We start from the raw sequence: 21,866 nt of genomic DNA on the forward strand, positions 1-21,866 counted from the left end.
AGGTTTGAGCTGGGGACCCACCCAGCTGGAGGCCTGCTGTCCCCTGCAGCCCGCCCCCCAGCTCTGGGCCCCTGCATTCCCTGGGTAGGGGGCATTTGGGGCACTAGGCTCCAGACCCCGACTCCCACAGCAAGGAGAGTGTGTCCAGCCTGTGAGGACAGTGTGCCCGGGCATGGGTGCAGGAGAGGTGAGCCTGGACAGAGGTGTGTGGGGATGAGGGGAGGCTGGCCCTGGGGCACATGGTAAGTGAGGGCAGAGTCAGGCTCCTTCTCTTGGGTTAAGCATTGCCCCCTAGGAGTGTGTCCAGGGACAGGGTGCTGGGCTCTGTGGTCTCCCAAGGCTGAGCCCCTGAGACGAGGCAGAGGACGGCTTAGTATCCTCATCCCTTGGCCACCCGCTGAACCCTAACCCCTGTTGCTGCCTAACTGGGTACCCCTGTTGAGCCTGTACGTGGGGCCTTTCTATCCTGGGCCCCCTTCTCCCCTGCCATCTGCCAGCTGGACTCAGCCGCCTCCCCTCCCCGTCTCCATAGCCTGTGTTATCCTGGAGCCACCCTGGCAACACAGGTTTCCTCTTTGGCAAAGCTACCTGGCCGGCCTTCCTCTGGGGCCAAGGTGTCACTGAACTGACGTGGTGGTAATGAGACCAGAGACTTCAGCAGCCTCATTGCCCCAGGGACCTCTCAGACCCCCTGTCCAAAGCTGGCAGCCTGGTAAGACCCTCCTCACCCTCCCCCACAAACTCAGGGCTAGAGCCAGAGCTGGGAGGTCTCCCAGATCCTGACCATGTCCTTCCAGAGGCTGAGCCAGGCCTGGAAATTGCTCCCTCCAACGTGAGAAGGCTGAGGCAGTGTGGGGGTGGGGAAAGGGAGGGCTGAGCCTGGGTGTCATGAAGGGGGCAACCTAGGCAGTGGCATAGGGGGATGCCCAGAGCTCAGAGTTCTGTAGAAAGCAGAGCACTGCCCCCCAACCCCCAGCCTTACCCGTCACCCCTTACCCCACCCTCTGTGTCCTTGGCTGAGAGATTCCTGGAAGACATTTTCCCAGGGAAGGAGGGAGTGTGGCGTCTGGACCCAGATCTCTGGGTGGGCCTCCCTCAGCCTCCTGGGGGGTGGGGGGTAGGTTGAGTTGCCTCTTGGGGACTCTTTCAGGCCTAACCTGATCTGGGCGGGAGGCCCCAGAGACAGAGCTGTGCCCTCAGGAGTGGGGACATGGTTCCCCCTCACTAGCCTCCGTGCGTCCTTAACTCAAGGCTGCTGGCCCTCTCCCTGGAGTGGCCCTGGGCAGCAGAGCTGTTTTTGTGGAGACCCCATGGGGTGGGAGAGGTGGGCTGTGATGTTGCCCTCTCAGCCCCCAAGGCTGATGTGGGGGTTCAGGGGCCTGTACTGAGTCTCTTGGGGCAGCCCGGCCACCCCGGGGCAGCCAGGGAGGGGGGAGGTGGGTGAGCCAGAGAGGCAGATGGGAGGAACATGACTAGACCTCAGGCCCTACTGGGGGCATCTTGGGCCCCAAGAGGGGCCTGCCAGGAGACAAGTAGCAGCGACAGCCACACCCCTGGCTTCCCAAGCCCCCGGCCACCCATGTGGTGGCCCAGCTGGAGCGACAGGGAACCAAGGTCCACGTGACCCAGCAGGCGAGGTGGAGGCCTGCAGCTGGAGCTAGAACTGGACCTGCCCCCACTTTGGGCCTCTTCTCTACCCACCCAGTGGGATAGTCCAAGCCCAGGAGGAGGAACGCCAGCCCAGGGCTGACGGTACCTCAGCAAGTAGCCACGTAACACTGAGCCTCCTGGCAGCCACTGCAAAGAAGGACACAGGATGGTTTTGGAACTCACTAGGAGGAAGAAAGCAGACAGACGTTCTATAGAGACAGTTTCCCCTAGAGCTGGCTCTACAGGGACAGGTTGTGAGCCTTCTGCAGGGCCAGGAATCACCATGGGTGTCACAAGTGTAGGCTCAGGACCTGGATTTGCATCCCCTGGACCTGCTCTTTTTTTTTTTTTTCTGAAGAAGATTTGCCCTGAGCTAACATCTGTCGCCAATCTTCCTCTTTTTGTATGTGAGCCATCGCCACAACATGGCCACTGATAGACCAGTGGTATAGGTCTGCACCTGGGAACTGAACCTGGGGAGCTGAAGTGGAGCATGCTGAACTTAACCACTAGGTTCCTGGGGCTGGCCTGGACCTGCTCCTTTTTGGGGGTACAAACATAGGCAAAGTAGGTTGCTGTATTAGTTTTCTGTGGCTGTCATAACAAATCACCACAAACTGGGTCGCTTAAAATGACAGAAATTGATTCTCTCACAGTTCTGGAGGCCAGAGGTCTGAAACGAAGGTGACAGCAGGCCGTGCTCTCTCTAAAGGTGCGAGGGGAGGATCCTTCTGTGCCTTTCCCTAGCGTCTGGTGGTTACTGGCAGTCCTTGGCCTCCTCGGCTTGTGGCTGCATCACTCTGGTCTCTGCCTCCCTGGTCACCTGCCTTCTCCCCTGTGTCTGTGCGTCTCTCTTCACATCGCCTTCTTATAAGGACATTGGTTGTTGGATTTAGGGCCCCCCAATTCAGTGTGATTGTGATCTCATCTTAACTAATGACATCTACAAAGACTCTATTTCCAAATGAGGTCACATTTGGAGCTCCTGGGTGGATATGAATTTGGGGGGACACTCTTCAACCCACTATAGTAGTTTCTGCAAACCTCAGTTTCTTCATCAGTAAAATGGGGAAAACTCAAATGCCCATCTGGGAAAGGTGTCGTGGGCTTAGGCACAACAAGGAAAGAGTCAGGCACACAGCAGTTTTGGACGTATGTGAGCTCTTTTTACTATCGAATCTTTAGTGGCTTTATACTGAATCCACCCAGCCACCTGACGGCCATCGTGTGTCCATTCAGTGATGATCACTGGGCCCTGTGGAGACTAAGACAGACACCGGAAGTCAAACAGCTACCACACAGAGGTGGGGAGCTGTGATGGGGGCCCCCAGGCACTGCGGGAACCGAGGAAGGCACTTAACCAGCGGCGGAGGAGGGCTCCCGGAGGAGGTGGCATTGAGGTTGGGGTCTGAAGGAAGAGTGCTAGCATTCGATCCCAGCTGGGAGAGCAGTGGGTGAACCGCAGGGAGGAAGAGGCGGGGCCCCAGCACAGCAGGAATTTATCTGGGGGGCGAAGGGGGCCTTTGAAGAGATGTTCTGTGGGGGAAGCACATGCTCAAGTTTGCAGGCTGAGCGCTGGAGCTGCCGTGGGGTAACTGGCAGGCTGGGGATCTGTGAGGAAGAGTTGCCAGGTGAGGGGGTGGTCCGGGGGGGGGGCTGGGGTCAGGTGTGGTGGGGACGCGGTGTGGAGGTGTAGCTGGATGGGCCAATGAGGAGCAGGGGTGGCTGCTCAGGGCCAGACTCTGGCTAATGTGGCTGGTGGAGGTCTGGGGAGGGTCTCCTTAGCCCAGGTTTGGGCATGTCGACCTGAGGCCGTGGAGACAAGAGTGCGTCAGCTGGAGTGGGGCTGGGGTGTGGATGCGACTCAGCCTTCCTCCCCGACCCCCTGGAGCTCCCAGACACCGCGGAGGGTAATTATGAGATGATGTGATAAATGCTACCTGTGCACGGTCTGTGGGCAGCGCAGACAGGGTGGCTGGAGAGGGGTCCTTACCAGTTCTAGGCTCTGAGCTGCTCATCAGACAGGGACAGAGGCAGCTGAAGGCCCGCATGTCAGAGCCACGGAGGGTCGGGGCTCACGCAGCCTGCACATGGCTGCCTCAGTGACTCTCTCCAACACCTGTCTTAATGATCCTGCTCTCCAGATAGACATCTGAGGGCAGGAAGAGGAGACCCTGGGACAAATTTGAACCTAGGGCCTCTGGAGCCCATGCGCTTGACCGAGCTGCCATCCTGCTCTGAGTTTGGGAGTTGGACTGTGGTCCACCAGGTGCCAGACTGGCCCCTCTGCCGGCCGTTCCCAGGTGTTAACAAGCTCACATCTCTGGAAGCCCACGCACTTGGCTAGGCTCCAACCTCGTCAAAGGTGGGTGCTGAAATGGTGAATGCTGCAAATGGCTCCAGGGGGTGTGGGCCAGGCCCTGGGGCCACGGGGGCTCTACCTGGGCCTGCAGACGGCCAGAGCACACCCCGCCCCTCCACCACGGGGCAGTGCCAGCCCTTCACCAAGATTGAGTCTTCCTTCCGTCCCTTTAATGGGGCCTACATGGCTCTGAGAGGCTGTGGCCAGGTAGCCAAAGGGTCTGGGGTGGTCCCTGCTCCTCTGCTCTGTGGCCTCAGGATAGTGGGCAGGGTGTGAGGCCAGGCCCACCTGAAGCAGGCCGACTCTCGCAGCCTGCAGAAAGCATTCCAAGAAGGCAAATCGGGGCCTAAAGTTGGGAAGAACTTGCCAACCAACCATGGTCTTGCTGTCTTTAGAGGTACTGAGCTCCCCCTCAGGACAGCTGTCCAAGTTGACCCTTCTCGGGGGCCGGAGAGGGGAGATCACAGACTAAATGTTTGAGACTCTGTGATCTTTAAGTTGATTAAGACTTCCAGTGCTTGGATTTGAAGTCACTTTGGTTCAGCCTGTTTACCAAATACCTCCTTGGTGCAGATACCAGGGGACACCAAAGGTCCTGGCTGACAGCAGGTTTCCTGGCTCCCAGCGGGTCCTGAGAGCCTGTCCCTGCAGTTCTGAAGGATGGGTCAGGTGCTGCTCGCATCAGGACCAGCCTGCCTGGCCCACTCACTGGGAGCCTCACCGCTGCATTTTGGGATGTTGTGTGTCTCCCACCTGGGGCCCTCCCGGGGCATGAGGCTCCCTCGGCACCTCCTGGGCTCAGGCACAGGTGCTCCCAGGACCTGACAGCAGGGCAGGGCATGGCCGCGGCTGCAATGAGATGCCACTTGCAGGAAGTAGTTTGTAGCGCCTTTGCCTTTTCATGGGTCCCTCTCCTGAGTGACTTTGAGCAAGTCCCTTCCCCTCTCGGGCTGTGGTTTCTGTGCCAGTAGCACCGTTCTTGTTCCACCAGTGCCTTGTTTTCCCAGGCACAGAGATGGGGCAGACTGAGCCTGTCAGAACAAGAAGGGCCTTGGAGGCCACTGTGGGCCCATTTCTCAGAGTGGGAGATGGGCCAGATGCCCAGCCGCCCCCACTCACTGGACTAGTGCCTTGAGCCTCCCATCTGGCCAAGGCCCCCGAGGTGCTTTCGGTTGCTGGTGCCTGCACAGCAGGGGTGATTAGGAGATGAAAGGCATCCGGATGGTGGGGTAGTGTCCCCCGTGCTGCCTTGGCAGCTGCCCCTGGCTGAAGGCCAGCCCAGCCCAGGAAATCTCCTCAAGGAACAAGGACACAGAGAGCCCTGCTCGACCAGTCCCCAGCCAGCGCCCCCATCAATGCTCCCTTCTTCCCACGGCCCCTGCCCTCTGCCTGGCTGAAGAGCTAATGGTCACCCACCAGGGTCTTAATGAGTGAGCCAGGGTTAATGGGTTACCCGGCCCGGTGATACATTCACCAGCCTCCAGGCTCTCAAAGTCCAGACGCACTGGCCTGGCCTTCACGATCTGAGCTCAGCCACTTCCCTTCCCGGCCTTGATGCCTCAGGGTTCAGGAAGGGCCCAGGGAGGTCAATAGTCTCTCCTGTACCCTCGCTGCTCCCGGAGATGACTCCAGTGCCTGGCCTCCAGGCTCAAGTGTTTCCTTCCACCTGGTGTGTCCTCGGCAATCCAATCGCTGCTCTGCCCTGATCCTCAAGCCCCCTCTTCCTCGGGGCCCTGGGCTTCTCCTCCTCCTTGGCTTACCATACTAGTACTTCTCCAGGCCTGCTGGGGGCTCCTTGAGAGAAGAATCTGGACAGGCCAGGATTGGGTGGGAGGATGAATAAATGAATGAATGAATGATGAATGGTCAATGAATCAGTTTAAGCCAGGGCCATGCTGGTAGCAGCCATTCTGGCCAGCAGCAGGCCATGTGCGGACCTCAGAAGCACAGGGAGGCGTGAGATTGCCCGCCCTGTGGGGACACCCGCTCCATCTCATTGGATGGGCCGGGGCCGGTGGGGGCACAAGCGACGGCTCTGTCCCCCGCCCCCACTGCCTTGTGTCCTCCATCAACCTGCCTGCTCATGGCCCCAGAAAGTCGGGGGATGAGGAAAGGCTCCCCTGGGTCAGGTGACTCCCTTCAGTCCAGGTGACCAGGGGCCTTGGAGTGACAGTGCCTGCCACCCTACCTGCAGCCTGAGGGTCAGGGAGAGGGCGTGTTTGGAGGGGCACCCCCTACCCCCGGAGTTGTGGAGAGGGTCTCAGGCTCCTCAGGTCCAGTGCAGCCTCAGATGCTTGTGTCCCAACCCCCACTGGTGCAGGCATCTGGCTGCACCCAGTGCTATGTGACCCCTCTCCGGACATCCTAAGTAGGGGGAGCCCACCTCCTCCAGGGAGACCCTTGGTCTGACCTGCCTCTCCCTGAAACCCAACCTCATTCAGCCCCACTGAGGCCCTCAAAGCTCAGGTTTCTCATTCAAGGTTGGGACCCCACTGGGCTCAGAGAGGCTGGCAGCTGTCCTGGGCCACACAGCCCTAGGGTCAGGACCAGGAGCCAGCCCTCCTGCCACCTGGAAAGGTTCCTGTGCCTTTAAAGCGTCTCCCCAGCCCAGGCCAGCAGGGGGAAGGTGGGGAGGAGCTGGGTCACAGCAGGCGCACTGGGGACTCAGCTCTGTGCTCTGTGCGCAGAGCAAGAAGACTGACCAGCTCAGGAGCGAGTAAGCCTAACCGGTGTCTGGCTGGAACCCAGTGCTGTGTGAGTCCAAGTATGGCTTACCCTCTCTGAGCTGCTGGACATCATAGGTGGGGGAAGCTCAGGCTTGGGGCATCCCAGGAGCATCTGGAGGCCTAGGTTCCGGCCCCAGCTCTGCTGTGTGCTGGCCTGCTCTGGAGGAGTCCCTCTTGCGCTCAAGCCTCAGTTTATGCATATGCGTAACGGGAGTGAGCTGCCCTTCAGGGTGGCAGGTTGGGGCTTGTGTGGACGGATCCTGCAGAGGGTTTGCACAGATGGGCAGAGTCTTAGGTTCTCTGTCTGACTGTGTCTGAGCTGGGTGCTTCTGTTTCTTGAGGGTAAGGAGGTTTGAGACTGCCTTCTGGCTCACTCTGCCACAGGTGAGGGATGGGTCGGGGGAGGGTGGGGGGCGCCGGGTGGAGCCGCCTGACTTCTCTGAAGAAGCCGCAGCACCCAGGAAGTGGACTTCTTGGAATTAAGAGAGAGGAGTGCAGCGTGGAGAAACTGAGGCCCAGGAGGATCTGGGAGCCCAGGGTGGGGAGAGTTGCTGGGGGGTCAGGTCTGGAGTGGAGCTGGAGCTGTGATGGGGGCTGAGGCACTGTGTCCTCAGGCCGTGCTTACCCCTCTAGAGTTCTTTTTTTTTTTTTTTGAGGAAGATTAGCCCTGAGCTAGCATCTGCCACCAGTACTCCTCTTTTTGCTGAGGAAGACTGGCCCTGAGTTCACATCCGTGCCCATCCTCCTCTACTTTTTTATATGTGGGACACCTGCCACAGCATGCCTTAACAAGCAGTGTGAAGGTGCACACCCGGGATCCAAACCGGTGAACCCTGGGCCACCGAAGCAGAACGTGAGAACTTAACTGCTACGCCACCGGGCCGGCCCCCGCTCTGGAGTTCTGGTTGTGGCTGTGGTGCATGGAGCAGGGTCGGTTGTACAAGGAGTCATTGCACAACTCTAGGGGGCACCTGCCACTCTCCAGTCATTGCTGGCGTGTTTGGCTCTTTCGACAGGTTTGCGGCAGGTAGTACTTATCAAGTCTTGGGGAGGGGGCCTTTTTCTAATTCTCAAGCCTATGCCGCCAAGGTAGGCAGCGAGGGAGACAGATCCCAATTTGGGTCTGGATAGTGTTAAGCTCCCTGTCCAGAGGTGTGGGCAGGGCTCAGGGAGCTGCATTCTCATACTCAGGGGAGTGACTCCTCACTGTGAGCTGGCAGTGACAGGGCCAGGGTGATGGGTCCTGGGCTTGCCTGCTGGGCCTCGTGCCTCCTGGGGCCAGCTGACCTTGGCCAGTTTGCTTCTACCTAAGCTCCATTTCCTGTCTGTGAATGGGTTTGGGCCTGTACCCTGGTTTCACCCTTGTGGCTCTGGGGTTGTGGTGACACAACTGTCGAGCTGGGTTGGAGGATTAACAGAGAAACTCCAGGCTGGCTGGTCTGTCTTCCTCTTCTCATGCTCCCTTCTCTGCTGTGTCCCGGGAGCCTGCTCCACTTAGCCTAAATTCAGCTTGTGTGTGAGTGTTTGTGTGTGTGTGTTAGGAGGGGGTGATGCTGTTGGCAGAGTCAGTATCTCTGGTGGATGAGGCTTGCACATTCCTGGGGACAGGGAGCTCACCACCTGTTGTGCCTAGGACAGGAGCCATGGGGTCTGGAGAAGACCTCCAACCCCACTCCTGTAGCCTTTCCTGGGATGACCTTTCCTGGGCAGACCCACTGCCCCCAGTTCCCCTCTCTGCATGAAGGGGGTTTGGGGCTGACTGGGACAGAAACTGACCCTTTTGAAATGTGAGGAAGGGCCTTCTTTGTTCTGTACTCATGCCTCTGTTGACACAGCCTTTGTTGAGACACCTTCTTTCCTGTCTCCCCTCCCTGGAACCTGCAGGTGCTTCTAGGCTGCATCTGTGCCCCATCAAAGGCAGCTCTCTGTCCTCTAACTTATCCCTTCCCAGGGTTTTCCTGCTGGGGTCACCTGTGGGGTCTGGGCCGTGCTCTGACCACTCAGACAGGCTTCCTGTCTTCACGCTGCTGCTGATACCACTGTGCCTCTTGCCATTCCAGGCAGGGAGAAAACTGCAGAGCAGGCTCAGGCTGGGGACAGAGCCCTGTGGCTCTCCACTGCAGACCCCTCCCAGCCGACTGCCCTGCAATGCAGCCACTCAGGCAGGGCCAAACCCCCTGCTGGTTCCTGGCTCCTGCACTGCTCATCTTCCCAGTCACCTGGGTCTGCGGGGGTTAGGGGGCAATATCCAGGGGAAGAGCTCAGTCGTAGCACCCCACATGGGGGCTATTGAGGATTTCACAGGAGTGCATTTGGTGAGTTTCATCCTGAGCCTGCTCAGGGGCAGTGGGTGACAGGACAAGGCCAGTGTGGGCAGCACTATCTGGGTGGCTCTGTGTCTCCTTCTATCTATCAGATGGCGCAGCCTCGCAGGGTGGCTGTGGGTTAGGTGTTACAGACGGGGAGTGGGGGGCTCCCAGGGGGCCCCGACACAGCTGGCCAGGGAGCAGTGGAGGGAGCCATGACCAGGAAGGACTCCTTGTCCTTGGCAGATAAAGGCTAAGGGGGAATGGAGAGCAGTGTTCAAGGTCCCCTGGGCTGAGCCTGCAACTGCTTCTGACTTGGGACCTCCTTGGCCGGCTGGTCAGGGACATGCAGCAACTCGGGGGCAGGTTCAGGGTGGCTGGGATGGCACTGCTGGGCTGTGTAAGTTTGGACCAGCTCTGGCCCTCTCTGGGCCCTGCCGTTCCAGGCTGTTCAGGTGGTTCCTTGGGCCTGGGGAACTAACATTCCTGGATCGGCGGTAGAACCAGTCTGGGCGTGCAGCCCCAGGCTGTGTTCCAGCGAGGCGTCCTGGGCATCTGGCTGTGGGGTGAGGTGAGGCCTCTCAGATCTGGGTTCTGGTCTGGTGCCGGCAGCCCTCCTGCTCCACTGCCTCAGGAACCATCTCTGGGACACTGGGGTGGCCCTGGGGTTCAGATGCTCTGAGCAGGAACAGGGCGAGCCAGTGGGGTCCCCAGCCTGCATCTCACCTGAGGGGCTCGCCAGCAGACTACCCTTTGGAGGGAACTGAGTCCAGGAGAGGGGGCCCACCTGCTCTGTCACCACAGCTCTCTTTCACTGTTGGGGCCACACTCCTTGTCTGCTGCCACTGCCACGGGGACCCCAAGGGTCACTGCTGTCACGGCCCCTCCCACCACCCGCCCAGGGCCCTCCCAGGTCTATGTGAACTTTAATCACCTGCTGACAGGCCGAACACGGCACTTCCGTGCTGTAGTGACATCAGCATCTGGCCGTCCTCCCTGTCAGGCTGGACCTCTCTCAGAGGACTGCCTCCTCCTACCCCGCTCAGACGCCTTCGACGGGGCGCCCCGCCGGCCTCTTGCCCCTTGGGACCGGGTGAGCACGTGAGTTCCTCTTGCCCCTTTCCTGCCTCTGCTCCTCCTTGGAGGTCCCCACCCCCAGATCCCAATCCTAGTGCTGAGGCCCCCTGAGGAGCTCTGCAGGGGCCGAGGCGTGGCTCCGGGCAGCTCCTCACGGAGGCCCAGCCGGCCCTGCGGCTGAGACTTTCCCAGGCAGACACTTCTGCCTCCTCCTCCCGGCCAGTGCCCCAGCCCAGAGCTGTCTTCTGAGGAACAGGGGCTCTCCTGGGCCTCCACTGCTCCCGGCCTCAGGTAAGCCCACCAGGGTCACAAGGAGTGGGGTTTGAGGCCAAGCGCTGAGCCCGACCCGTACTCTGGCCTCAGTTTCCCCTCACCGATTTGGGTGAGAGCCAGGCCTCTGGGCTTGGACAATGTTTTAGCGAGTCTTTGAAAAAACTGTGAGGTGGGGGTGGGGGGTGGGTGGGAAACGGAAGCCCAATCCTCCAGCAGGGTGTCTTCCGCAGGGCTGGGGACATCTGCCTCGGGGGGTGTGGGGCCAGGCCTCCCTGCTGCCTTGCCCAGGGAGGAGGAGATGGGGGTCAGTGCCCACCCCCCCCCCACTCTTCTTGGCCTCGCCGGTTCCCCCTGCCCCTCGGGGAGCCCACTTGGGCCCACGGGTGGACCGATGGACAGAGGAGGCTGGAACCCAGACCTCAGGAGGCCATGGCTGGCTCATCCCAGGAGTCTGAGGGGAGAGAGGAGATCCCTGAAGAGGGGCTCCACTGGCTGCCCCAAGCCTGAGAGAACTGAGGCTATGCCCCAAGGTGCCAGTGTGGCCTTGCCCAGGGGGCAGGACTCGAGTACCTCCTTGGCGAGTGTGGCTGCGTCTATGTTGGGGAGGAGGTCACCTGCCCCTGCTCTGTCCACCCCGCCCCCTGTCGCGTGTGATGGGAAAGTTCTGTGTCCAGAACAGATGCCGTCCGTTGCCAGTCCAGCTCCTGGGGTCCCTCAGACCTCCTGGCACAGCTGTCTCCATCAGGAACTCTTTTTTTTTTAAATTGTTTCTATTTTTACTTCTTCTCCCCAACGCCCCCCAGTACATAGTTGTATATTTTAGCTGTGGGTCCTTCTAACTGTGGCATGTGAGAGGCAACCTCAGCAGGTGCCATGTCCGTGCCCAGGATCCGAACCAGTGAAAGCCTGGGCTGCTGAAGCAGAGCTTGTGAACTTAATCACTTGGCCACGGCGCTCTTAACGCAGGAACCCAGCCTCCCTGCCAGGGCCCAGGGTGTGCCCCGAGGGCTGTCAGGCCTGGCAGGGGACGGAGGGCACGGACTATCCTGAGGGCAGTGGGGCGGGGCGCAGGGCCTAGTTGGCACTTTGGAGAGAGCCCTCTGGCTGCTTTGTGGAGGACTGAAGAGCAGAGGATGCCTTGCTGGTGGGAGGGGGAACTCCTTGCAGTGCGGGAGTCCAGCCGGAAAGAGTGGTACCTGGATTCAGTCAAGGTGGTCAAGGGGGAGAGTAGGGACTGGCTTTGATCCTACATGGGGAATGGGGTAGTGACCTGCATCATGACCACCTGCTGAGCCCCGAGAGGAGAAAGCCCTTCCATGCTGGCGTCTGTGCCCCCACCCCCCACCATGGGACTCCATACCTAGACCACCTCTGGGGCACTGTGTCTGGCCCCTGGAGTTAAGACCCTCTGAAAAGGACATGGCAAGCCAGAAGGGTCCCAGCCTGGGGCTCACCAGCAAACATCCATCCTTTAGAGGGTACTGAGTCTGGGAGAGGGGATCCCTGCTTCTGTCGCCACACCTCTCCTTCCTTGTTGGCCTCATACCCCTTGCCTGCTGTCACCGCCACAGGGACCCCAAGAGTCACTGCTGTCCTTCCCTGCATGTCTTGGAAGGGTGTCAACAGGGAAATAAACAGTGAGCAAGAGGCTGATAGGCTTCCCTCCTCCGCGCAGGCCTCCAGGGCTTCCCCCAGCGTAGCCCAATGCAGCCAGCAATTACCTAGCGCTTCATATCTTCCAGTCTGCTTATCTTCCCGCCACCCTGAGCGGGGCGCCTCTGGCACGCCCACTGGACACGTGGTTGGTTGACTCGTCCGAGGCCCCGCAGCAGGCAGGTGAGGGGTGGATCTGGGCTCAGATGGGGCAGGCTGGCTCTTCTGCTCCTGGCATGCGTGTGGGCTTCACCCCGTCCTCACACGACGTGCTCACCAGCGAACGCCGGCCTAGCGCAGGAGTCCCCCGCCGTCCCTTCCCTGCTCTGTGCACACTGTCTCCCAGCTGTGCCTGGGAGCAAGGCTGGGAGAATTCACGCCAACCTGGGAGCGAACAGCCCCCTCTTGGCTTCAGAGTTCCCCTGGAGGCAGGGAAGCCTTGCAGAGCTCCCTGGGGAGGGCCGGGCGCAGGCTGCCTCAGGGACACTGTCTGGATTTTCAGGAGGACGAGGAGGCTGCGTGGCCGGGGTGTCTCTCTGGAGCGGGTTCTGTGGCCACGGGCTCCTGCAGAGCGTGAGGGAGACCCAGTTGTTTCGCCAGCCGTTTCAGGCAAACCCTCGCAGCTCGTGTGACCACCTCCCCAGGCAAGGTGCCCCTCCTGTCTGCTGAGGAAGGTAGGCCCCTGCCCTGCGGCGGCTGCGCTGAGGACATCAGGAGACTGTGGGTGCCCCTTTTGAGGGCACTGTGGAGGCTGAACCCCATGCTCTGCGGCAGGCCGCTCTGGGGGACGCATGGACAGTGCCGGGCTCTGGGCTGAGGTGGGGGCCACAGAAAGACCCAAGCCCAGCTTGTCCCTCCTGGACTCCTTGCTGGGCCGTGGAGGGCTCGGCCACTGTGAGGAGACAGACACCTCCCTGCAGAAGCAGGGACACCTGAAATCTGGGGGCTCCCGGGAGGGGTCCCTGCTGGAGATGGGATCCTTACAGGGATGGGGCCCCGAGGATAAGCAGGGAGGACTGGGGGAGGCAGAGATGGGGCGAGGGACTTCTGGCGAAGGGAATGGCCTGAGCGAAGGTCAGGAGGTTGGCCAGCCCGCATGTGTTCTGGGCGGCTGGAGGGAGACAGGGACAGATTTCTGAGGCTGTGCCCTGTAGGGGTGGGGGTCAGGATGTGTGCAAGGCCAGGCAAGTGGCAGTCCCCTGACCCTGCTCCTGCCTCGTGCCCACAGAGCCATGAAGAAGCGGTACCTGGTACTGGCCCTGCTGTCTGCGGCCCTGGTGCTCCTCATCGTCGGCCTCTGCCTCTGGCTGCCCTCCTCCTCCAGGCCACCCACCCACGTGTACGCCAGGGCAGCCGTGGCGGCGGACGCCAAGCACTGCTCGGAGATCGGGAGGTGAGTGCAGACACAGACCCTGGAGGACAGCAACCATAAGCAGACCAGGGCCATACTCTCCCCTCTCCGAGACAGTTCTCTCACCTATAAGCGGGCTGCCTGGACAAGTCTTGACCTTTCCTCGGACCTTCTCAGCAGCCTCTGGTCAGTGGAGAAGGGGACACTGACCCCGAGAGCAGGCGCGGGTCTCCCAGCCCCAGGGGGACCCCTTCCCTTGGTTCTAAGGGTGCCTGTCTCTTTGGATAAACTCTGCCGTTTGATGCTATTTTAGACTCCTGGCTCATGTTATATACAAACATCAGTTCCCACTTAAAGACTTAAACAGAAAAAAATATTATTAATAAAAAGTAACAATTTTTTTTCAATTATAAAAGTCATGTATGTCTGTTTGCTTGAAAATGAGGAAAATATAAGCCCATCGGTTTTAGAGTTACATTTATAAAACAAAACCCCTACGGACTCCTCTTGCGTCCTCCTTTGGGTAGGGTGCGCGTGGGTGGTGGGGAGCCCACAGATTGTCACCGCCCCCACATGCCACGGGCAGGGATGTGCTGCAAGAGGGCGGCTCGGCGGTGGACGCTGCCATTGCGGCCCTGCTGTGCGTGGGGCTCATGAACGCCCACAGCATGGGCATCGGGGGCGGCCTGTTCCTCACCATCTACAACAGCAGCACGCGTGAGTGCCAGCCGGCAGCGGGAGTGCGAGGGGAGTGGCTGGGGGCGCCCGGCGGGCACTTGGGCTGGGGCACAGCTGGGTGGGCCCCGGGCTCAGGCAGCGGGAGGGGCTGGTGTTGGTCGGGCCTGCCCACTGCTTCTCCTTCCAGGAAAAGCTGAGATCATCAATGCCCGAGAGGTGGCCCCTGGGCGGGCCTTTGCCAGCATGTTCAACAGCTCGGAGCAGTCACAGCAAGGTGAGGCAGAAGCTCAGGGTGTGGACTCAGAGCTGGGGTGGGTCCGAGGAAGGCATGAGCATGCCCCTGTCCGGGGTCAGGCACAGCTCTGCAGTCGCTGATGCCCAGCCCTCCCGTCCCTTCCTGGCCCCGTAAGCCCCTCCCACAATGAGTGGTCAAGACCATCCTCATGGAGAATAAAGGGATGGAGCTTCTGTTATTTCCGCTCAGGCCCCTCCAGGGCCCCCCTGTGCTGGTACATGAAGAGAATTATTACAACAACTTGCACATCCCCGGGTCACTGGAGCCAGCCCTCTGCTCAGCCCTTTTCACCAACGAGCCCCTTGAATCCTCTCTGTATGAGTGGTGGCAGAGCACTGTATTAATTCCCATTTTACAGGTGGGGATGTTAAGGCCCAGAGAGGTCATACAGACCAGCTGAGGTCACACAGCTGCATGGTGGTGAAGCTGGGATGGAACCCAGGCTGTCTAAACAGACGTCCGAATCATTCATTCATTCGTTCACCTGTGGGATAGCTCCTTGGATTATGGCACATTCTCTCTGTTCTAACCCTGCCATAGGCAGAGAGGAGGCTGAAGGGAGCCCGTGGCCACCAGGAGGTGCCGCTCCATGGACCCCCAAATGGATCACAGGATGGGAGGCTGGAGGGGAGGAGGGGCGGGGCCCAGAGGCCATAGCGTGTCTGATCCCCTGCTGCGGGCTCTGCCCCTCAAGCTGGGGCTCTGGGCGCGGCCCTGTGAGCAGCCCCTCTGGAGTCCTCTCCAACATACAGAGGCTTTGAATTTTTGCACTTGTTGGGAAACTCAGAATGTGTGGAAATGAAATCATTTGGAGTGTGAGATTGCCGGAATCTTGTGGATGCTTGGAATTCATTTATTTAAGCAGGACTCGTTAGGCACCGTCTACAGTGCCACGGCTGTTCCCCAAGCTAGGGTACAAAATGAAGGCAACAGATGAAATCGGGTCTAGTCAGGCCGGGGCATTCCAGGTGGGGAGGAGAGCGGCTGAGCCAGCACGAGCGCGCCGCCTGCTGCCGGGAACGCGGAGGCGGGAAGGGCACCCGGGTTTCTCGAGGGTGGCCTGGGCCAGAGGGGCATCTGAGCAGAGACCCACAGGCAGGGGTTGGGTGGGGGGAGCCTGTCTGGGGGAAGAGCGAGTGACCCAGGCAGGAAGGGCAGGGACAGAGCCCTGTGGGAGCCAGTGAGATGGCAATGAGTGACACAGGGTCAGAGGGAACGGCCCAGGCCGTGTTGGAGCTTGTGGGTCATCGTGAAGACCCTGCCTCTTGTCTAAAGGAGGAGGGGGCCCCTGGAGTGTGTGAGTGGGAGGGACGGGCCCGGCCTGTGTCTGATCGGACCCTCGGGCTGCTTCAGAGGGCAGGAGAGCAAGCTGCCTGCCATCAGGCCATCTGTCAGGAGGTTGGCGGTTGGTGGCTGTGCTGAACACATTCAGAAGGCAAAGCCTCAGATTTGCTGACGGATTGGGTGTGACATGAGTGCTGGGGGTCCCAGATGCCCCCCGGGTTTTAGGTCTGCACCTAGAAGGACAGGGTGGCCCTAACAGAGACCAGCAAGGCTGCGGGGGAGGGGGTTTGGGTGACAGTCGGGAGTTGGGCCCTGGGTGTGTTAAGTTTGGGGTGCCGTTTTTGAGCAGGCAGGTACATCCTCAGATCTGGCCAACAGGGGAGCAGGCCAGGCCAGAGAGTAATTTGGGGGTCTCCAGCACGTAAATGGACGTGCTGATCTGGAGGAGGTCACCAAGAGAGTGAGTGTGGACACAGCAGAGAGGACGTAAGGAGAGCCAGGCAGGCGTGACGCAGAGGTGGCCTGGGAGGAGACAGCAATGGGGCAGGGGAGGCGAAGTGGAGAAGGGACCCTGGCCTGGCAGCGTGGGGGTCACTGGTGACGCTGGCGAGCAGAGTGGCGTGAGAGCCGGGTTGGCCCGCGGTGAGTGTGGCGTTTACTCAGGGTGGGGGGACTTGTGTGCTGGGCGTGAGCCCTCCTGAGATGTGCGGGAATCGTAACAACTGGCTCTCAGGACCGCGTGCCCAACTTTAGGGTGGAAGAGGCAGCCGGAGGGTGGCCAAAAAGGCCCCGGTCGTCTCAGAGGAGAAAACAGGAGGGTGCCTGGGAGGGGACCGCGGGGAACCGGGACCCAGGGGTCTGTTTGCAGTGGAGTCATGGGCTCCTCGAAGGTCAGAGCTGGAAGGCAAAACTCCTTATGGTCAGATGGGGAAACTGAGGCCCAGAGAGTGCTGTGGGGCAGGGATTTGGGCTCAGTCTGGGTTCCGGGACAGTAGAAGAGAGGAAGGGCCCGGCCCAGCGTTGAGAGTGGCCTGGCTTGCACTGGGGACGTTGGCAGGTTCTGGTGGAACCCTGGCATCTCAGGGGATGAGAGCCTTGGCCCGGGAGGCTCAGACTGAGACGGTAGGGGTCCAGCTTCCTCATAGTCTTGTCGTGCAACTGAGAGCCTAGCACAGGATTTCAGACATGGCGGCCCCTGCAGAGACAGACGTCTGAGTCTGGGAACAGCAGAACCCAGCATGTGCGCTGCCTCCTCTCCCTCCTGCGCCCTTGTCAGCATCCCCAGCCGAGCTGCACTGCTGCCTGCTGAGTCCACATATGGCCTCAAAACTCCGTTTCTTTCCTGAGCCTCACTAGTACCATCTGGGGACTGTGCCTGGGGTGCTGCCCGGGACAGCATCTCTCCTGATGTCCCCTGCCTGGAGCCACTCACCGCGTCCCTCTCCCTCTGCAGGGGGGCTGTCGGTGGCGGTTCCCGGTGAGATCCGAGGCTATGAGCTGGCGCACCAGCGGCACGGGCGGCTGCCCTGGGCCCGCCTCTTCCAGCCCAGCATCCAGCTGGCCCGCGAGGGCTTCCCTGTGGGGAAGGGCTTGGCGGCAGCCCTGGCGAAAAGTCAGGCTGCGATTGAGGGACAGCCCGCGCTGTGGTGAGTCTGTGGGCGTTGGCCTGCCCTGGGGCACAGGCTGGGCAGAGGGGCCAATGTCCCTGCCGCCGTGAGTGGCTGGCTCAGTGCTTCAGGAACCTGTGCTGGTGGAGATGGGGTCGAGAAGGCACAAACCCCTTCCCACCTGTGTGCAGACACATTCTGAGCCTGTGTGTCCTGAGTGGCAGGGGACTCTAGGAGGCATGGGCTGGACACGGGGAGGACGAGCCCTGAGTGACAGGGCCACCCACCTGTGGACAGGTGCCGAGCGCCCTTTGTTCTCATCTCCTTGTGTCGGGGGTGGGGGTGGTCTGGCCCAGCCCGCCCCACCTGCCTGCCTCACGGGAGCCTGCTCTGCCCCAGCGAGGTATTCTGCCGCAATGGAAAAGTGCTGCAGGAAGGGGACAAAGTGACCATGTCGCGGCTGGCCGACACGTACCAGACGCTGGCCTCGGAGGGCGCCAAGGCCTTCTACAACGGGAGCCTCACAGCCCAGATCGTCAAGGACATCCAGGCGACTGGTGAGCAGATGACCCTGGGGGCCTCGGGCAAGGTCCTCCAGTCCTGCCTGGGCTGGGCACCGGGCCCTCAGGGAGCGCCTGGCAGAGGAGGGTCACAGATGTGTTGCAGTCAGTGACAGGCTGTGTGGATCCACAGCTCCTGGTTAGGTCAGAGCCCCCAGGGGGTGAATGGAGGCAGAGGCAGGAACTGGGGCAGTGGAAGCAATGAAGTGCAGACCTGGGAGGGGAGGACTTCCTGGAGGAGGTGGCCCTAAGCTGCAGATGAGGTTGGACTTTGTAGGCAGAGAGAGAAAGGGCGTTCCTGGCGGAGGGAACAAGCTAAGGCCTGGAGAGAGGGTTTTAATTCTCGGTGAGGGTCATGGGAATGAGGCGGGACTTGGTGAGGAGGCATGGCAGGGGCTGCAGGCAGGGGCCTGCGGTCGGGCCCTTGTGGGACAGATTCTGATGGACTGGGGCCGGGGAGCCTGATGCTGCCCCTCCCTCCCCAAGCTGTGGCCTTCTTCATGGTATTTTTGTCTGCGTATCACAGAGGAGGGTGATTAGGATCTTGACACTGGAAATTAGCCTGTAAATACGCTGTCTGTCTGGAGCATTTCCCTGGAGAATTAAGAGCCCACTTCCACTCACCCATTAGTCACGGAAAGAGGGCACTGAGCAGGGGGAGACGGAAGCAGGTGTTTTCCACTTGGAGAAGACCCTCTGGCCGCCAAGAGCAGTGGCATGCTGGGAGGCCAGGGGGGCAAGCAGGTCGACAGCAGATGGCCTGGGCCTGGCCGTGGGTAGGTGGCACTGTCGGCAGGACAGAGGGGCTGAGAGCAGGGCCGGCAGGGCTCCCAGATCCCCAGCCCCTAATAGTGCAGCCCCATCCTTGTGTCTGCCTCCCACCCCTGCACCATTTGCTGTCCCGTTGCAGGGGGCATCGTGACAGCCGAGGACCTGAACAACTACCGTGCGGAGCTGATCGAGCAGCCGCTGAGCATCAGCCTTGGGGACGCCCAGCTCTACATGCCCAGCGCCCCGCTCAGTGGACCGGTGCTGGCCCTCATCCTCAACATCCTCAAAGGTGCGCGGTCCCACCGCGGCCCTGTGGGGGGCAGTGCCAAGCGACCCTGGAGGGGCAGGCTCAGGGCTGGAGGAGGAGGAGTGGTTGGCAGGGAGAGGTGTGAGCAGAGTCCAAGGGGTGGGAACAGCCCGTGCAAAGCTGCAGGGGTGAGGAGCTGGTTTGCCCCAGGCACCCAATGCCAGAAGTTCACGGCTGGGGGGGCTGGTCCAAAGGGTGCTTCTGGTCAGTCTAAGCCATCATCTGTGACCGCGTGGACTGAGTAGCCTTCTGGTTGGACATGTGAGGCCCAGGCCCTTGCCTCATTCCACCCTTACCTGCCTCCTAAGCCGCCACTGCTGTTGGTTATTAAGTGTCACCCTTCTCAAGGTGGGTCAGGGTCCAGGGAGGTGTGAGCCCATCCCGGGGGCACCCAGTTGTCTTGGCTGAGCTGGGCTGTCCTAAGGGCCCTGGGGCTGCCAAGGTGCATCTGGCTCTGCCCAACCAGGGTACAACTTCTCCCGGGAGAGCGTGGAGACCCCTGAGAGGAAGGGCCTGACCTATCACCGCATCGTGGAGGCCTTCCGGTTCGCCTACGCCAAGAGGACCCTGCTCGGGGACCCCAAGTTTGTCAATGTGACCCAGGTGAGGGACAGGGGCTGGCCTAAGATGGGCAGGGGGCCTGCTGTGGAGGTGCCAGGAGGACTCCTTAGGGCCACCCCAGTCTCATGCATGCTTTATTAATTCATTCCTACTACCAACTTCAGTGGTGGTCCTACTATATGCGGGGATGGACTGGTGACTCCAAGTCCTGGCCTCTGCCCCACTTTGCTTACAGTGTGACAGACTTGGCAATGAGTTATTAGTGCCCCCACCCCTGTCTGGCCACACTCCCACCTCAGGGCCTTTGCACATGCTGTACATTTGGCCTGGAGGGTTCTGGAGTGGTCAGTGCTGAGGTGAGAAACGCACAGGGATTTGCAGCCCTCGGGGGTGATGAGAGGGATGGGTGAGGGGAGAGGACCAGCGTTCCAGGTGGGCAGATGCCTTGGCCACCTGCCTCCTGGTCACACCCAGGAGCTTCCCAGATCCCTACCCAGGTCCTGTACCTTCCAACCCACTCACCACCAGGTGCCCCAGCTCCAGGCTGGGCCTCCGCTGCCATGCCCATCACATCCCTCCTTACCTACATGGAGCCCCCCATGCTGAGGTAGACCTGCAGAGGCCCACACTGACCTGTGCCTCCCAGGAGGGACCCAGCTATCCAGCAGCCCTATGCCCTCCCGGTCTCCTCTCCTTCCCGATGACCATTCTGTCCCCACTACTCCTCACTGCAGCCAGTGACCTGGTGTCTTGGATCCCTGAGGTGACAGAAGCCACTGTACCATGCCTCCTCTGTCCTCCCCCCGGCTAAGGCCGGCCCTGCTGCTCACCCCCTCGCTGACCCAGCACACCCGTCCTGCAACGCAGCTCTGCCTCTTGGGTTCCCGTGCTGCCCTTTCTGGTGGAACATTCTGGAGAAACACGTGCTGCTGTTGCTCCGGAACCCTCCTGCCTGCCCGGTCCTCTGCTCCCTCACAGCAAACTCTGCATCTGGAGCCCCTCCCACAGCCACCCTGCCTTGCTCCACGCCAATGCTGCGAGGCCACCCCCCCAGCCTCAGTTTCCCTCTGGGCCCTCTCAGCAGTCACACAGTCCCTGACCTCCTTCTCGCCTCAGCTTCTTACTTTGAACGTCACGGGCGCTGCGCCGCGCTTGCTCCCTCTCCCACCTCTCTCCATCCCTCTGTCCTTCGTGCTCTCCTGCGGGCTGGTGGGCAGTGAGTCACAGACACCGGACTCCAGGCCGTGTCTCCTCAGAGGGGGACTCCTACACGCTGACATCAAGGGCGTGAGACCCGTTAGATGCCTGTGTCAGGAACCCTGGGGGTCCTGGGGGTTTTTCGGCCCAGGGCCCATGAAGCTCACGCCTCACAGGCGCTGTTAGGAATCTCCAGGCCCCTTGCCTCCAGGAGCCCCAGCTGCTTCTTTGGCTCTCGAGCCCAGGGCGGTTGACACCAGAATCTCCTGCATCCTGGGCTTCACTTTCTGTTTCTCTGGGAGATTCAGGCGGAACATTTTCGCTTTGGATTAGCCAGTGAATCCGTGGGGTATTGCTGGAAACTTCTGGAGGCCTTTCCTTTGCTCGGCTCCCAGGACCCACTTGCCGGCCCCTCCCTCACCTCCTCTCCTCTCTCCGTCTGTCCTCTCCTTTGTCTGCCTGGCTGCCCTGGGGCTCTGACCAGGCTCAGGGCTTTAAGCAGGCGCCTGAGGCCAATGTCCCCACATCTAGCCCTCGGCCCGACCTTGCCCGTGAACCCCACATGCATGGGTCCCCCACCCACCTGAGCTGGCTCTTCAGTGTCCAAGGGGCACCATCCAAAATTGAGTTCCCGACTGTCCCCAGCACTGCCCCTTCTGCAGTGTTCACCTCCCCAGCTAACAACCACTCTGGACTGAAGACCTGGGGGCCATTGTCTCCTCTTTCTCTCCTCCCTGGGTGAGCCACCATCCTGTCTCACCTGGATGATGTCATAGCCTCCCAGTTGAGCTCCACCCAAGGCCCCAACTGGCCACCAGAGGGATCCTGTGAATACACCCACTGGCGTGCTTACACCTCTGCCCCAAGGCCGTGTGGCTCAGAGCCAAGCCAAAGTGCTTACGGGGTGTGTGAGGACCTATGGGACCTGCGCCTCTGGGATCTTCAACCTCCTCTCTTCCTAACCCCATTCATTGTCTGCCTGTCACTCGCAGGCCTACCTCAGGGCCTTTGCACTAGCCATCCAGGCCTCATTCAGGGCTCACTTCAGATGTCACTTCTTCGAGAAGCCCTCCCCAACCACTTCATCCCCTACCCTGTTCCTCTCCATCCTCTTTAGCTGGAATGTTCTCTCCAGCCTGTCCCTGCCTGCCTTTGTCTTCCCTGCGATGAGGCAGGGACCTGTGTCCGTTCCCTGCAGATCCCCCAGG

At 60.6% G+C, this 21,866-nt stretch overlaps 1 protein-coding gene across 40 annotated transcripts in view; it reads left to right on the forward strand.

Annotated features, from left to right (window-relative positions):
* The window catches only part of GGT1 (gamma-glutamyltransferase 1), a 33,038-nt gene that overhangs the window by 9,367 nt on the left and 1,805 nt on the right, over positions 1 to 21,866 (forward strand). For 4 of the 40 annotated variants that reach the window (XM_070628218.1, XM_070628236.1, XM_070628224.1 and 1 more), the window contains exons 2-9: positions 12,550 to 12,721; positions 13,276 to 13,440; positions 13,985 to 14,115; positions 14,264 to 14,350; positions 17,109 to 17,301; positions 17,662 to 17,819; positions 18,733 to 18,882; positions 19,367 to 19,503. In XM_070628218.1, coding sequence (XP_070484319.1) covers positions 13,280 to 13,440; positions 13,985 to 14,115; positions 14,264 to 14,350; positions 17,109 to 17,301; positions 17,662 to 17,819; positions 18,733 to 18,882; positions 19,367 to 19,503 — 1,017 coding nt within the window. In that variant the 5' untranslated portion in view covers positions 12,550 to 12,721; positions 13,276 to 13,279. Of the gene's footprint in view, positions 1 to 532; positions 713 to 6,629; positions 6,777 to 7,552; positions 7,766 to 9,490; positions 9,616 to 9,988; positions 10,413 to 12,069; positions 12,231 to 12,549; positions 12,722 to 13,275; positions 13,441 to 13,984; positions 14,116 to 14,263; positions 14,351 to 17,108; positions 17,302 to 17,661; positions 17,820 to 18,732; positions 18,883 to 19,366; positions 19,504 to 21,866 lie in introns of those variants that run through there. The other 36 variants (XM_070628202.1, XM_070628234.1, XM_070628210.1 and 33 more) reach the window with 35 other exon arrangements.

This window comes from Equus przewalskii, chromosome 7 (genome assembly GCF_037783145.1).
Source record: "Equus przewalskii isolate Varuska chromosome 7, EquPr2, whole genome shotgun sequence".
Taxonomy (NCBI): Eukaryota; Metazoa; Chordata; class Mammalia; order Perissodactyla; family Equidae; genus Equus; species Equus przewalskii.